General features: G+C 35.6%; 1 protein-coding gene across 8 annotated transcripts in view; it reads right to left on the bottom strand.

Moving 5' to 3' along the window:
• STAG2 (STAG2 cohesin complex component) overlaps nt 1-15,365 on the bottom strand; it is a 133,390-nt gene that overhangs the window by 10,803 nt on the left and 107,222 nt on the right. For 4 of the 8 annotated variants that reach the window (XM_061409518.1, XM_061409520.1, XM_061409517.1 and 1 more), the window contains exons 25-31: nt 14,375-14,514; nt 11,363-11,464; nt 8,929-9,077; nt 7,176-7,304; nt 3,420-3,643; nt 380-569; nt 179-289 (exon numbers count right to left, since the gene is read on the bottom strand). In XM_061409518.1, coding sequence (XP_061265502.1) covers nt 179-289; nt 380-569; nt 3,420-3,643; nt 7,176-7,304; nt 8,929-9,077; nt 11,363-11,464; nt 14,375-14,514 — 1,045 coding nt within the window. The remainder of the gene's footprint in view (nt 1-178; nt 290-379; nt 570-3,419; nt 3,644-7,175; nt 7,305-8,928; nt 9,078-11,362; nt 11,465-14,374; nt 14,515-15,365) is intronic. The other 4 variants (XM_061409522.1, XM_061409524.1, XM_061409521.1 and 1 more) reach the window with 1 other exon arrangement.

Below are 15,365 nucleotides of genomic sequence, written 5' to 3'. Positions count from 1 at the left end.
ATATTTAACTTCAGAAGTTTTTTTTTTCTGTTGGAAAGACCAATTTTTAGCTCCTTGATTATTTCAGCTTAGTTACTCTAGAGAGTTTGCTGAAATTTTTAGATAAGGCACACAATAAAATATGTCAAAATGAATTAGTGAACTTCCTAGACTCAGACAATAAGGCACTCTCACTTACATGGCATGCTGAAGATTAGTTCGCAGTTTAACATAGCTCATTGCTGCTCTCTCCTGCTGCTGCCTTGCTTCCTCTTGTTGTCTTTGAGCTAACATCCATGTTACCTGCGTGCTTCAAGGAGAATTTTATTCTTCTTTTAACTTAACTTTTTTCTATGTAATTAATAAAGTTATAGTACAGAAAATGATCAAATGTACTTACTTATAATCAAGAGGAGTTTGATGATGTTCAGTCTGCATTGGATAGACACTCATGAAACTATCCTCAGGTCGTAATCTTTTGGGCTCTCTCATAATTGTTGAGGTGAGTTGTGGTGTCTGCATCATAACTGGGGTGTGCAGTGTTTGCTCTCTGCTTAGCCACATACTGTCGCTACTACTGCTTTCTTCGGCTGAGAAAGAAAAGTAATAGCAATGAAGTTCAGTCACTAATTTTGACTAAGTGTTAGTCGCTCAGTCATGTCTGACTCTGTGTGACATGGATTATAGCCCACTCGGCTCCTCTGTCCATGGGATTTCCCAAGCAAGAATACTGGAGTAGGTAGCCATTCCCTTCTCCAGGGGATCTTCCTGATCCAGGGATCGAACCCAGGGCTCCTGCATTGCAGGCAGATTCCTTACCATCTGAACCACCAGGGAAATGTCTAATACAACCTGTGCAGGTCAACAAACATCTGCTTCTTTACACATGCTAGAGCTTGAACAGAGGGATACAAAGGTATGTAAGAATGCAGTCCCTGCCATGCCCTGACAGTCCAGTTGTGGAAAAAGAAAGTGAAAGAAAGTGAAAGTTGCTCAGTCGTGTCTAACTCTTTGCGACCCCATGGACTCTAGTCTGCTAGGCCCCTCTGTCCATGGAATTCTCCAGGCAAGAATACTGGAGTGGGTAGCCATTCCCTCCAGGGGACCTCCCCAACCCAGGGATTGAACCCAGGTCTTCTGCATTGGAGGAGGATTCTTGAACCATCTGAGTCACCAGGGTAGACCAAGAATACCGGAGTAGGTAGCCTACCCCTCTCCAGGGGATATTCCCAACTTAGGAATTGAACCGGGGTCTCCTGCATTGCAGGCAGATTATTTACCAGCTGAACTACCAGGGAAGCCCTGGTAAAGAAAATACAGGCAATTATAACACAGTGTGCATGCATGCTCAGTCGCTTCAGTCATATCCAACTCTTTGCAACCCCATGGACTATAGTCTGCCAGGCTCCTCTGTCCATGGGATTCCCCAGGCAAGAATACTGGAGGGGGTTGCCATGCTCTCCCTCCAGGGGATCTTCCTGACCCAGGGATTGAACCTGTGTCTCCTGCATTGCAGGTAGATTCTTTACTGCTGAGCCACTGGGGAAACACAGTGTGGTAAGTGCTAAAAGAGGGAAGCACAGGAAGAATGGGAACAATGAAAAAGATCAGAGCCCAGCTACCCAGAAGTTACTTCTGACTAGAGTGGATATTATGTGAACTGTGACATCTCCAAGAAATGGGGAGAACATAAGCAAAAGCACTGGGGCATGAAACAACAATGCCTAAATCATACTACTCTGCCGATTATTTTAAGAGTTTAGTAGTCCTGGAGTAGATGGCAAAGGTAAGGCTGAATAAAGAGGCAGGAGTCAACTCATGCAAAGTTTTATAAGCTATGCTAAGCTGACAGGAACTACTACTAAAGGTTCTATGGAAGCAATGTGGTGAGTTACATGTTTTATACTAAGTATATGGCGGTGATGTGGAGGACAGACCTAAGAATATGAAGACTAGCGAGCAAACTGGCCACTGAGGAGGCTAACTATGTTAGACCAGGTGAGTTAAGAGGTTTAGATAAGAAAAACTTTTTAAAATTTAGTGGTATTCAGTGGACATATCTTTTAATTTGATAACTTTTCTATCTAAAAAAAGGAAAATTTAACTTCTTATCAAGCCCAAGTATTTTAACTGGTCAGGGATACTGTGTAAGAGAGATTTCTCCACAGACTGGGATGTTGGTACTATATGACCAATCAAGTCTAAATCTAAGGCTGTGTAAGTTACAAGTTAATGCTTTGTGTTACTGGACCAAAAAAATACTAAAACCATTAATCCATGTGGCGATTTAAAACCATGGCTCCTAGGAAAATAAGTTAAAAAAAAATAAAGCCCCCAAATCTCTGACACTTGTCACATTAACAGGTAGGTGGGGGATGATGACCCATTCCCTTGAATCTGTGCCCTGTGATTGCTTGGTCCACAGAACATGATGGAAACTATGCTATGCCAGTTTCTGGCCTTAGAAAATGGCAGTGTCCAGAGTTGTTTCTTGAGACACTTGTTCTTGAAGCCGAGTCACACACTGTGAGGAAGCCAAATAGTCACATGGAAAGGTCACATGTAAGGTGTTCTGGCAGACAATCTAGCTGAGATCCCAGCTGACAGCCAGCATCAGATACATCTACAAGTGAAGATATCTCCATATGATTCCAGTCCCAGCCTTGGAGTATTTATTCCTAGTGAAAGCACCAGACATTATGTCCAGGTTATATCATTTAAGTTTTGGGGGTAGTTTGTTACTCAGGAATAATAGCTGGAACAAATTTTGACAACTATACTCATTAAACAAAAGTATCTTAAAGAAAGGAAATGAAGAACCAACCCTGGAGTACTAACAGTCCAAGAGATTCAAGCATCATAATATATTCTTAACTCTAAGATTATAGACAGCAACTTGTATTTCTGTGAAGTTCTTTATGATTAATGATCTCTTCATAGAAATTCCAAAGTTGGAACCTCTCTGAATCTGCTGCACCACTTAAACTAGATGATCTGATCTCTTAGGTAATGATTAGTTCTAAAATACTGAGTCCATATCCGTATACATAGAGTATAGTGCAGTGATTTAAAAGTAGATGCTCTATAGGGTGGGAGGGAGACTTAAGAGGGAGGGGACGTGTGTATATCTTGAATAAATTTAATACAGAAAAAAAAAAAGTAGATGCTCTAGAGTGAGATTGCCTGGCTCTGCTACTTAGCATCAGTGTGACCTAAGTTAATCAACTTCTCTGTACTAGTTTCCTACATGTGAAAAATAAGAATGTACCTAAAGAATTTTAAGAATCAAATTCATATATGGAAAATGCTTAAAACAGTACATTTTACACACAACTGGAGCAAACAGTGTGCATTTAACAACACATACCTTGAATTTAAAAAGGAGGTGACCTCTGGGAAACATAAAGGACAAACATAAAGAAAATAAACTATATGCTTACTGAGTGCAAGCTGCATGCCTTCAACCACTTTCCGTTTCCCTGTAGACGGTTTGGATTTTTTACTCCGCACAGTTGACCCCCGACTACTAATTCCACTAATGACTGACATGGTGTCATCATCACCACCAGCTAGCAAAGAATTTCGGTATGACATTAGTGGAAGCCACACGTCTTCTCTTCGGAGTGACATCTGAAAGGTCATGAACTTTTCCAAGTAAACATACCTTAAAAAGGAGGAGAAACCATTAGCTTTGATACATTAAATTGCCATAGCTTTTTTTTTCTTTTTGCTTATTCCTAATAATCTTAAGACTTACATATTATATGGAACACACAATGATTAACTAGAGTTAAATAAAAAGTAAATGAGAATAAAAATAATGGTCAATGGATCTGCATTTCCTGAAAGCATTCCACTAATAACTGCAGGATATTAGTGTTCTCTTTCTCAAAATGTCTCTGTTCTATCCTAACTTTACAGATTCCCTCTGTTAGAACAAATCTGAGTCATATTTTTGAAAAGAGAATTGGATTTAAAGATTACACAACTTGAGTTCTAGTCCCAGTTCTACCAACCGCTAGCCGTGTGAGTGTGCGTATATTACTTCACTACTTATTCTAAGCCTCATCAGTACAGTGATGAAAAATTCTGTCTCTATGAAGATTTCCCAATAAAGGAAATAATTCACAGCATTTTGGCTTATTATTTGTCGAGCACCTATGTCTCAGGCAATGGGGACAGATGCAAAGGTAAATCTGATATGGCCTCTACCTGCAAAATATTTTCAGAGTAATGGAAGTCATTCATCTACCCTTGGATCCAAGTATCACAAGGATTCCATGACTTACATATAATATAGCAACTAAAAATCAACTAATATTTGTGTAACTACTGTGTGCTAGGCGTTTTCGTCTTGGGCTCTTTAACTTTATTCTTATAATCCTGTGAGGGAGATATTCTCCCCATATCATAGATAAGGAGAGAAAGGATAGGGAGATCTTCCTGATCCAAGGATCGAACCTGTGTCTCCCACACTGCAGGAGGATTCCTTACCGCTGAGCCACTGGGGAAGCCCTATATATGGTAGTACAGTACTCCTCAAAGTGTGGTCTGTAAGCTGGCTATCAGTCAGAGAACTATTAATCATCTGTGACAAGATGTGCAGTCTGAGCCAAAATCTACTTACTAACGGAAACATTTACAACTATGTATCCACCACATAGTCTAACAGAACATTCCAGATAAGTAGCCCTCTCTGATGCCATTGCCTTTTTCCCTCTTTCCAGCCACAGAGGTTGCCATTAACCTGAACTTGCTGGTTTTGTCCCTATTTATAATGTTTTAATACTTATTTGTCTGAAAACACAGCACCATTTTGTACTTAGCTTTTTGCACACAACATTTTAATTTAAAATCTAACCATTTTGGAAGACTGGTATCAGCTAACACTATGGTGGTAATCATTTTCCAATATATATATCAAATCAATATGTTGCACACCTCAAACTTACACAGTGTTATATGTCAACTATATCTCAATGAAGTCAGAAAAACAATTCTGAAAAGATGAAAGAGATCTCAGGGTCTAATATGTAACATGGTGGTTACGGTTGATGATACTATGTAAATATATAATATTATATAACTGAAATATGCTAAAGGAGTAGAGCTTGAGTGTTCTGATCAAAAAAAGGGTAAATAATGTAAGGTGATAAATACGTTAATTAACTTAATTATGGGAATCCTTAGACAATGTATATGAAATCATGTTGCATACTTTCAATACATTACAAATGTATTTGCCAATTACAGCTCAATAAACTTGAAAAAATTTTTAAAGTAGATCAATTGAATTGTGTGAATCTTTTCAATCCCAATTCAATCAAATGAACTAAGAATAAAAGTCATTTATGACATCTAGAGAGGGGAAAGGCTACCCACTCCAGTATTCTGGCCTGGGGTCGCAAAGAGAGTTACTTTCATATATGACATCTAAGACTACTAGAAATTTGAACAATTAGATGGACTTTTAATAAAGCTAAGGATTTATATTTACTTAAAAATATCTAACAATTTTGACCACTGTATAGTATTCTATTGTATATTAATCTATTGATCTCATTTTCTAGTTGACAGATATTTAGTTTTGTGCTTTCTCCTATTCAAACAATGAAACAGTCAATTTTTTTTTCTTTTTGGCCATAAATATGGGAGACCTGGGTTTGATCCCTGGGTTGGGAAGATCCCTGAAGGAGGGCATGGCAACCCACTCCAGTATTCATGCCTGGAAAATCTCATGGACAGAGGAGCCTGGTGGGCTGCAGACCATGGGCTCACAAAGAGTTGGACACAACTGAGCAACTAAACATATTAGCACATGTGGGATCTTAGTTCCCTGACAAGGGACAGAACCTGTGACCCCTGCATTGGAAGCAGGATTCTTAACCACTGGACTGCCAGGGAAGTCCCCAACAGTCAAATCATTTATAGTTCTCCTTACATATATATGTAAGAGTTCCTCTCACGTATCTACCTTTGAATAGCATTACTGGATCATGATGTAGGGAGAATCTTAAACTTTACTACATACTACCAGATATCTCCAAAGTGGTCTTGTACCAGCAATGTATAAGTCTCTATTGCTCCACATCCTTGGCACTATCACACATCTTAAAGTTGTGCTAATCTACTAGGTGAGAAATTTTTTTAAATTGTTTTTAATTTTTATTTCTCTAATTAATAGTATCAATGCAATTTTTTTTTTTTTGCCTACCATCACACAGTTTGTGGGACCTTAGTTTTCCAGGCAGGGATTGAATCCAGGCCCTCAGCAGTGAAAGCACAGAGTATAACCACTGGACTACCAATTCCTCAATGCAATTTTAAATTGGGATCAATTTATATATAATAAAGTTCACAGAAAATAAAAGTTGGATCACCTCTGTAAATGAATGCAGTCATGTAACCCATACACCTATCAAGATACAGGATATTCCCATGACCCCAGAAAGTACCTTGTATCCCCTTTCCCATTTAGTCTTTCCAACTTCAACAAGTACCACTATGGTGAGTTCTATTAATATAGATTAGTTTTGTCTGCTTTAGAATTTCATATAAGATCTATATAATCGTTAAATGCAAAATACTAGTGGGCTTTAAGAAGACATGACTTATACTATGAGTTATTCATATTCTTCTGTCTTTTTATACCTCAAAGCCCGGGGTTGGGAGGTCTGGGAGGGAGGGATGAAAGATTTTGAGACTTTAATTCCACTTGTTGGGCTCTTTTAGAATGTAAGTCATCATTTTAGAAGACCAAACCATAAAAGTATTCTGTTTAAATGGTCTGTTAAGAACAGGACTTGTAGTTAAAGTACGAAGATAAAAGAGGGAGACTTCTACTTTCCAGTGTAGTCATAGCTCAGGACACAGACAAAGACACAGATGGATCAGCAATATTATTGTCTGCTAAATGTTTCTTCCTTAGTTAGGCTGAGCAAAGAACTCAAATAGGAATACAAAAAGCATTCCAGTTACACCTTTAAAGATACAGCTACACTGTAAAAAGAAGTCATAGAATTAAAATATAATATTATGCATAAAACATAGTTGTACTCTTAAAATTATAAAATTTCTGAAGCATAAAGTTTTTGTGCATTAATGAAATCCTACAAATCTGAAAGAGAAACCAATTATAACAAATCTTTAAGAATTCCAAAGCAAAATTAAATAGAATATTTCTAGTAAATACATACACTGTTCTTTTGTCTTGTCGGAGTAGTTTAGAAGAAAATTCACTAAGAATATCAAGAAATGCCAAATTTAAAGGTGGATGGCTCTCTCCTTGTGGATTAGGTTCTTTAAAAGCAAATTCTATGCCATCTCTGCAACAAAAACAAAAAAGACAAATATTTAAATAACTACAATAGAAAATTTAATAACCTAGAAAATTTTTCTATATACTTTCACTCCACTACAAAAGATGCTTCCTTTCTCATCTGTTTTATCTGAGGAAGAGGGACAATAAGGAGTCTATAGAGAATGAGCATTTACATTTTATGACACTGTTATTTTGTTTTGGGTGGATTGTTTTGATTTGTTTTTTATTGGGGGTGGGGGTGGGGGCGGGCATGCTGGAGATCTTAGCTGCTCTCACCCTAGCAGTCAAAGTGCTAAACACTGGACTGCCCAGGAACTCTGAACTGTTACTTTCTCTGAAACAAAACAGACACAGAGACACACACAGGCCCTAGCTGGTTCTTTAAAACAAAACAGACACAGACACAGACACAGACACAGACACTTCCCCTCCCCCACACTGGTCTTCATTACAAATGTGATCTGGCGTATCTACATTCTTTCCTCAGTTTTCTTTTCTATAAAAAACAACCCAAATCCTTTCACATAATGATCAGTACATTTTCTGTATATTTCAAGACATAAAGGAGATCAACTATAAAATCAACTTAAAATAATGATTACAGACTATTTGTAATGACTATTTGTATTTGTATGAATCACTAAAGAGTAAAGTTCAAAAATTATACTCAACTCGGGGCCAATTTTACCTGTATTTATTTAACAATAAATACCTCTATTAAGACAACTACCCAACGTTACACATATATGAAGTAAATACTATATTACTTCTCAGAATAATTACTGTATGTGTGGTCCTTAAGTATTACCTAAAATTCACAACCAAAGTATTAAAAGGCATAAAAAGAAATCTGAGACTTCCAGAGCCAAGTGAAAAGGTGGGAGTAAATTAAAGTTGAGAAAAGCATAGGACCAACTTAAAGAGCAGAATAATTTCTGAAAGGAGACATTTAACACTTTCATGACTAAGTAAGCAATACAAATTTTAAAAAGACACAAAACAGAGAGCTTTAAATGAAACGGAGCTCAAGCCTCTAGATTTTTCCAAAGGCAAGGCTCTTTATCCACAATAAAGACATTAAGGGTATTAATATCCACATACTGGTTATGTCAGAGATCTAAAACATACTCATATATAAAAGTATAATTGATCACTAAATTACATGCCTAAAATAAAATCAGATTTTTTCCAATTTTGATAAGGCAAAGAAAACATGCAGATAAAATAAAGATTGTGGCTCAAAATAAGAGAAAAGGTAAAGAGAAAATAAAAGAGAACAGAAACTTGAAACAAAGGAATCAAATTCTTCTACCCAGCCATGAGATCATGACAAAACGCTAGAAGAGATTTTATAATACCTAACAAATACATGTTTTCTTCACATAATTCATAAAGATTCTGTATGGCTTTAATTAAAGCAAAGACTTTTCTACAAAAGGTGTTTTAGTCCCAATTCATGTTTTAACACAGACAGCACTGTAACTCGTTCTTAAGAAAGGAGACATATTACAGAAGTGCAAACAAGTAATCAGGCACCAACTGAATTTGGTTATTCTAAACAAAAAAGCAATATACAAAAAACCTGCATGATTAAAACACAGAGAAGCTGAATAAAATTTGGAAATTACTTGTGTAGCATAGCAATGGCCTCTCTAGTTTTCAACTGATCGAGTCCAAAAGTTAAAGCAAAACGCCGAGCAAGTTCTTTAATGCCGCTAAAAGTTGAGGATGACCTATCAAAATTATAGCCATTTTCCTGTATCATTTCATTAAAAAGCTGTTTGGAAAGAAAGAAAGAAAGCATGTTAAAGTTTTTAATAATTATGGATTATTACTGATTTTAAAATATCATATTTTATATTTAACATATACTTGATGTTTATAAATAAGGCATTATACTTCATTCTAAAGCATGGATTTTTTAAAACATGATACAAATGACCAAAATTCCAGCACTTCACATATTCAAACTAGAGGTAATTACTAACATTAGAAACTTCTTAGATTAGTTATGACAGAATTTTTTTCTGTCACAATTAACTGGGTATTATAATAGCATATAAAAATATACATAAAAAGGAAACCAACTAAATTATTAGGCAACTATGTTCTTATTGACATTTAAATAATGGATCAAAAAGTAAGCAAAACAAAATATAATTTTTCAGCTATCAAACTGCCAAGATAGAAGACAATGCATTCCTATAGTAGTTATGGCTACTACTCAAGATAACCAATGGGAGTTTGCATTTTGACTCAGGGAACTCAAACCAGGCTCTGTGACAACATAAAAGGGTGGGAATGGGGTGGGAGGTGAGAGGGAGGTTCAAGAGGAAGGGCTGGCTGATGCATGCTGATGTATGGCAGAAACCAAAACAGTATTGCAATTATCCTTCATTAAAAATAAATAAATTTTAAAAAAAGAATACAGTGCAATGGGCACTGATCTGGGAACATAAACTGAAATAACCTTTCTTTCTATACAGCAATCTGGCAATGTGCAGCAAAAGCTTTAGAATTTTCATGCTCTTTGACTAAGCAATTCTTATTATCAGACTTGATCCAAAAAGAATAATAGTAATATTTGTGTGCAATATATAGGTACAAAAATGTTTGTTTTAGTGCTATTTATAATGGAAAGAATTGTACACTCCCAATACAGGGGGCACAGATTCCATCCCTGTTAGGGGAACTAAGATCCCACATGCCACACAGAGCAGCCAAAAAAGAGCAAAGGGAAGTATTTAATGGCATGAAAGTGTTTAGGATTTATTAATATGAAAAACTAAGGATATTAAGACAGAATGCACATTTTTTATTTTTGTAAAATACGATTTAACACAGGCATTAAAAAGATTTTAGAAAGATGATTAAAAATAAAAACACTGTTAAGTGAAAAAAATTAAAGATAAGGTATATTTTTTCTAGTTTTCCTAAAATACTTTCTATAGCTATTATTTTATAACAAAATAAGTTATTTAAATTCAACCTTTAAAATCTTTTAATAAAGAATATGAAATATGCAAATGAAGCCAAGAACTTTCACACCTATGTTTCTAAAAAGCAAGAAACTTTATCAAATTGAAATGGGTTTGGTTATGATTTACATGCATTTGGTCTCAACAGACCTAAGTATACTAAGCAAATGATTTTTGCCTATTTAAACTTGCCATGCCACTGCCAAAATGAAAATGACTGGTGTATTTTCACCACGATTGATAAGTGCTCATTAAAATTACATGTGCAAATGGGTAAAGAATAAAGTAAAATTCACCTGAAACTTACCAAATCAAGTTAACCACGGCTAACATTTCAGTGATTATTTTTTCCAAATAGACACAGTGAAAGTGAAAGTCACTCAGTCAAGTCTGACTCTTTGTGACTCCATGGACTATACAGTCCATGGAATTCTCCAGGCCAGAATACTGGAGTGGGTAGCCGTTCCCTTCTCCAGGGACACAGAGATAGGCACAATTTTATAGTGATGCTATACTGCAATCTTTTTATTTTATTCTCAAATACGGTAGAGATCTTAAATTAATACCAACTTACACTAATTTTAAGTGCTACCCAATAGCCACTGTGGAGATGTACTACACAATATATTCATCTAATATCCTAATGATGGACATTTGGATTATTTCTAATTTCTTGGTATTATAAATAATTTTGCAATGTACAATCTTGTATATTCATTTTGGCAAATTTATCCTATTACCACTGTAGACCAAAATTCTAAAAGTAGAATTGCTGCCTCAACGACATACACATTATAAATTTTGACATGTACTGGCAAAATGCCTACCAGGAAGGTTGAGCCAATATATACTGCTGACAGAACCTGTTTCTCTCATATCTTAGGCAGCTATAAGTTTTGCCAATCTTGCCAGTCTAGAGGCAAAAAATGATCTCACTTGCTCAATGTTTACTAGTGGGACTGTGTATTTTCCATTTCCACTTTTACGAACTATCTACTGTGTCCTTTTGCCCAGTTTTTGACTGTTACCTTGAAAACCAGTAAGTGCTTATTATGTTAGCGTAACCATGGTACTCATGTCTTACCTGTTGCAAACTGAGAATAAGTGTCTTTGCACACTGAATTTTGTCTATCTGTCTTGTTTTACTCATTGTTTCTTTGATGATATCACCATAGTCGTTATAATACTAGAAAAGAAATTTGAATAAATTAGGGCTTTGTCTCTTAAAACTATTGGACAATAAGACTAATTTTAGGTTAGGTACATAAACATATTACAAGAATATATTTAGCTAAAATTAGGACTTCAAAGACACGTAAGAATGTTACTGAAACTTTATTATGATCTTTAAGCACAATCTCTAACATCAGTAAATTCAGAAATATCAGACAGTTAAGATCTAATTCACATTAAGTTCTAGAGTTGATTTTAAGGAGGTATAGTGTATAAAAATAATTAAGCATTCAGATTTTCAGAACTATTAGGTTGGTGCAAAAGTAACTGCAGTTTTGCACTTTTGAACTTTGCTGTTTGATATTAGAATACACTTTTAAATAAATGTGGTTGCTATATATCATTTTAATGCACATTTCTCAGTTTGTGTTTTTTTTTTTCCCAATGAGTTATTACTTGCCATTTATTTTAGAGTAGGGAAATGATGTTAAGACAAAAAGCAAAGTCAAGTGATTTTCTTATTTGAGTTCAAAATGAGTCATGAAGCAGCGGAGACAACTCACAACAACAATGCATTTGGCCCAGGACTGCAAACGAACATACAGTGCAGTGGTAGTTCAAGAAGTTTTGCAAAAACAAGAGCCTAGAAGATGAGGAGCACAGTGGCCGGCCTTCAGAAGTTGACAACAACCAACTGAGAGCCACCATCGAAGCTGATCCTCTTACAACTACTCAAGAAGCAGCCCAACAACTCAACATCGACCATTCTATGGTCATTTGGCATTTAAAGCAAACTGGAAAGGTGAAACAGCTCAATAAGTAGGTGCCTCACGAGCTAACTGAAAATCAAAAAAACCATCGTTTTGAAGTGTCTATCGTCTTCTCTTAGAATTCTACACAACAACAACAAACCGATTCTTGATCAGATTGTGACATGCAATGAGAAGTGGATTTATGAGACAAACAGCAACAACCAGCTCAGTGGCTGGACTGAGACACTCCGAAGCACTTCTGAAAGCCAAACTTGCACCAAAAAAAAGGTCATAGTCACTGTTTGGTGGTGTGTGGCCAGTCTGATCCACTACAGCTTTCTGAATCCTGGCAAAACCATTACATCTGAGAAGTATGCTCAGCAATTGATGAGATGCACTGAAAACTGCACTGCCTGTAACTGGCACTGATCAACAGAAAGGGCCCGATTCTTCTCCATGACAATGCCTTGACCCCACGTCACACAACCAACACTTCAAAAATTCAACACATAAAAAAAAAATTTGAATGAACTGGGCTATGAAGTTTTGCCTCATCCACCATATTTGCCTGACCTCTTGCCAACTGACTACCAAGCATCTCGATTTTTGGCAGGGAAAACGCTTCCACAACCAGCAGGAGGCAGAAAATGCTTTCCAAGAGTTCGTCAAATCCCAAAGCATGGATTTTTATGCTACAGGAATAAACAAACTTATTTCTCATTGGCAAAACTGTGTTGACTCTAATGGCTCCTATTTTGATTAATATATGTTTGAGCCTAGTTATAATGAGTTAAAATTCATGGTCCAAATCCACAATTACTTTTTCACCAACCTAATATTAAGTCAATGAATATTATCATAGTTACTTTCATAACTTATTCATTGCTAACGGCATGTATTTCATGAGCAGTTTCCAAATTTATTAATTTCCATATAGAAACTAACAGTCTGTTAACATTTAAAAGAAAAGTTACTGTGAAGTGAAGTTGCTCAGTCGTGTCCGACTCTTTGCGACCCCATGGACTGTAGCCTGTCAGGCTCCTCCATCCATGAGATTTTCCAGGCAAGAATACTGGAGTGGGTTGCCATTTCCTTCTCCCGGGGATCTTCCCGATCCAGGGATTGAATCCGGGTCTCCTGCATTACAGGCAGACCAGACTCTATTGTCTAAGCCACCAGGGAATCCCCAAAGTTACTGTATGTGGCATTTAAATCACACACTGCACATGATTTTTTTTTCTTATTTAAGATTTTACATAACTACCAGAGATAACAGGATAACCACGCCCCTACATGACTAACAAAATTGACTTTAATCTAGAATACCTATGTCTAAAAGTTTAAAACTTGCAAAGTGACTTCAAAAACCACCAGTTTAAAAAAAAATCTAACAAGTATCATGCCAAATAAGTTTCAATATATATTATTCTATTCTATTATTTCAAAGTTACTAATACTTCTATCACATAGGAAACTATTCCAAAGAAGAATTAACTGGGTTTTGATAAATGTATTACATATTTTATTCTGTAAAATCAAAGGCTTAAAAATTTTACATTTATAATTAGATTTTACTTGAAAAAGGATTACAGGAAAATTATCATGCCGTATTTAGTCACATTCTGTTAGTACAATCAGTAATATCCTTTCTACTACTACTTAAAAGTTAAAGAATCTCACATATATTTATGATGCATGTGAATAACCTACTATGAATCTAAGCAGATTTTCAGGGCTTAAGAAACTTTAACTATCACAGTGCAACAGATAAAGAAAGGCAGGATACAAAAGGTAGTGAGTTACTCAAGGTCACAAGCTGCATAGTAACCAAGTTGAAACTATATTATCTAATTCTCCTAAAACATTTTTTATGTTACATCAAGCAGGGGAGTGACACTATTCTGTTGTTTTAAATTAAATCACAAATGCAATTTCTATTAATGACAGTTAATCTAAGACTAGCTGTTTGCAATATTCCAAACACAAATGAACTCAATAAACCCAAAATGTCCATTGATAGAGTGGAGGTATGAGAAAATGTTACTGAAAATGTTAAATATTTTAAGAGATTTCTTTTACACTACAAAAGTAACTTAACTATTAAAAATTTCAATGGTAACCAAACATAAAAGCAATATAAAAATATCTTGTTATCCACTTTTCAATTTTACCTTCATGTACTGCTTGAAGATATCTGCAGCTGTATTCATCTCCACCACAGTATATACAATTAGCTTACAAAATGCTGCAAGTAAATTTCTCCTTTTGTGCAGAGCTTCAATTTTACTGGCTTCATCCTCCTGCTGACCATCTGAGGGAAAAAAGTTTCAAACATTAAGCCATCTGTATAGATATATATAAATAAATAACTATTTTTATTTTGGAGAATGTGAAAAATAAAGAAAAAAAATTAAATAAGAATTATAACCAGTCAATATCGTCATGAATGACCAGCCCATTTATTCCAATAGAAAAAAATTTTTGATGTCAAATCAGAAGGCTGTTTGATGAGCATGGAACAGGAACAAGTGGACTGAGTCAAAGGAACTGATGCTTAGCGAAGTCAGGCTAAGCTTGCCTAACATAGAAGCATGTCTAACCCATTGATCTACTTCCCTGATAGGATAGTTTGACAATGAGACCTGCATATTCACTATCTGTTGGGTAAGGTTTTTCTTCCCTAGGGGCAGACAACCTTAGAAATTGTCCTATCCCTTCTAAAGATGACCCCACCTCACCTAGAGCCCAACTTCCATTGACAGATACTTCCTTCATACATATTACAGATATTCAGTTAGACTGGCCGAGAAATCATTCTTTTTAAGGGAACTTCACATACTTCTCCTCTGATTAATTATGTGAGATCTTGATATTTAATTATCAAAGGGATAAAATTATTTCCAAATTCATAGTTGAGAAAGCCAGACTACAGCCGCCAAGTACTGCCAAAGGATTTTCAATTTGATCCTGTAAATAAAATTGTGATGATGCCTTTTACATAAAAAGCTATGCAAAGAATTTTCCTCTTGACAAATTTTATAAATGAAATTACTTATATCAAAAATATTGTGTATAAAATAAGAACTCTTTCTAAGAAAGTATTTACTTCACCCTGTCTCTGATAATCCTTGATAACTGCTCATAAATAAAAACCAAATGTTG

Source organism: Bos javanicus, chromosome X, assembly GCF_032452875.1.
Source record: "Bos javanicus breed banteng chromosome X, ARS-OSU_banteng_1.0, whole genome shotgun sequence".
Lineage (NCBI taxonomy): Eukaryota > Metazoa > Chordata > Mammalia > Artiodactyla > Bovidae > Bos > Bos javanicus.
Note: the sequence above shows the minus strand (reverse complement) of the source record. Positions and strands in the feature narration are given on the sequence as shown.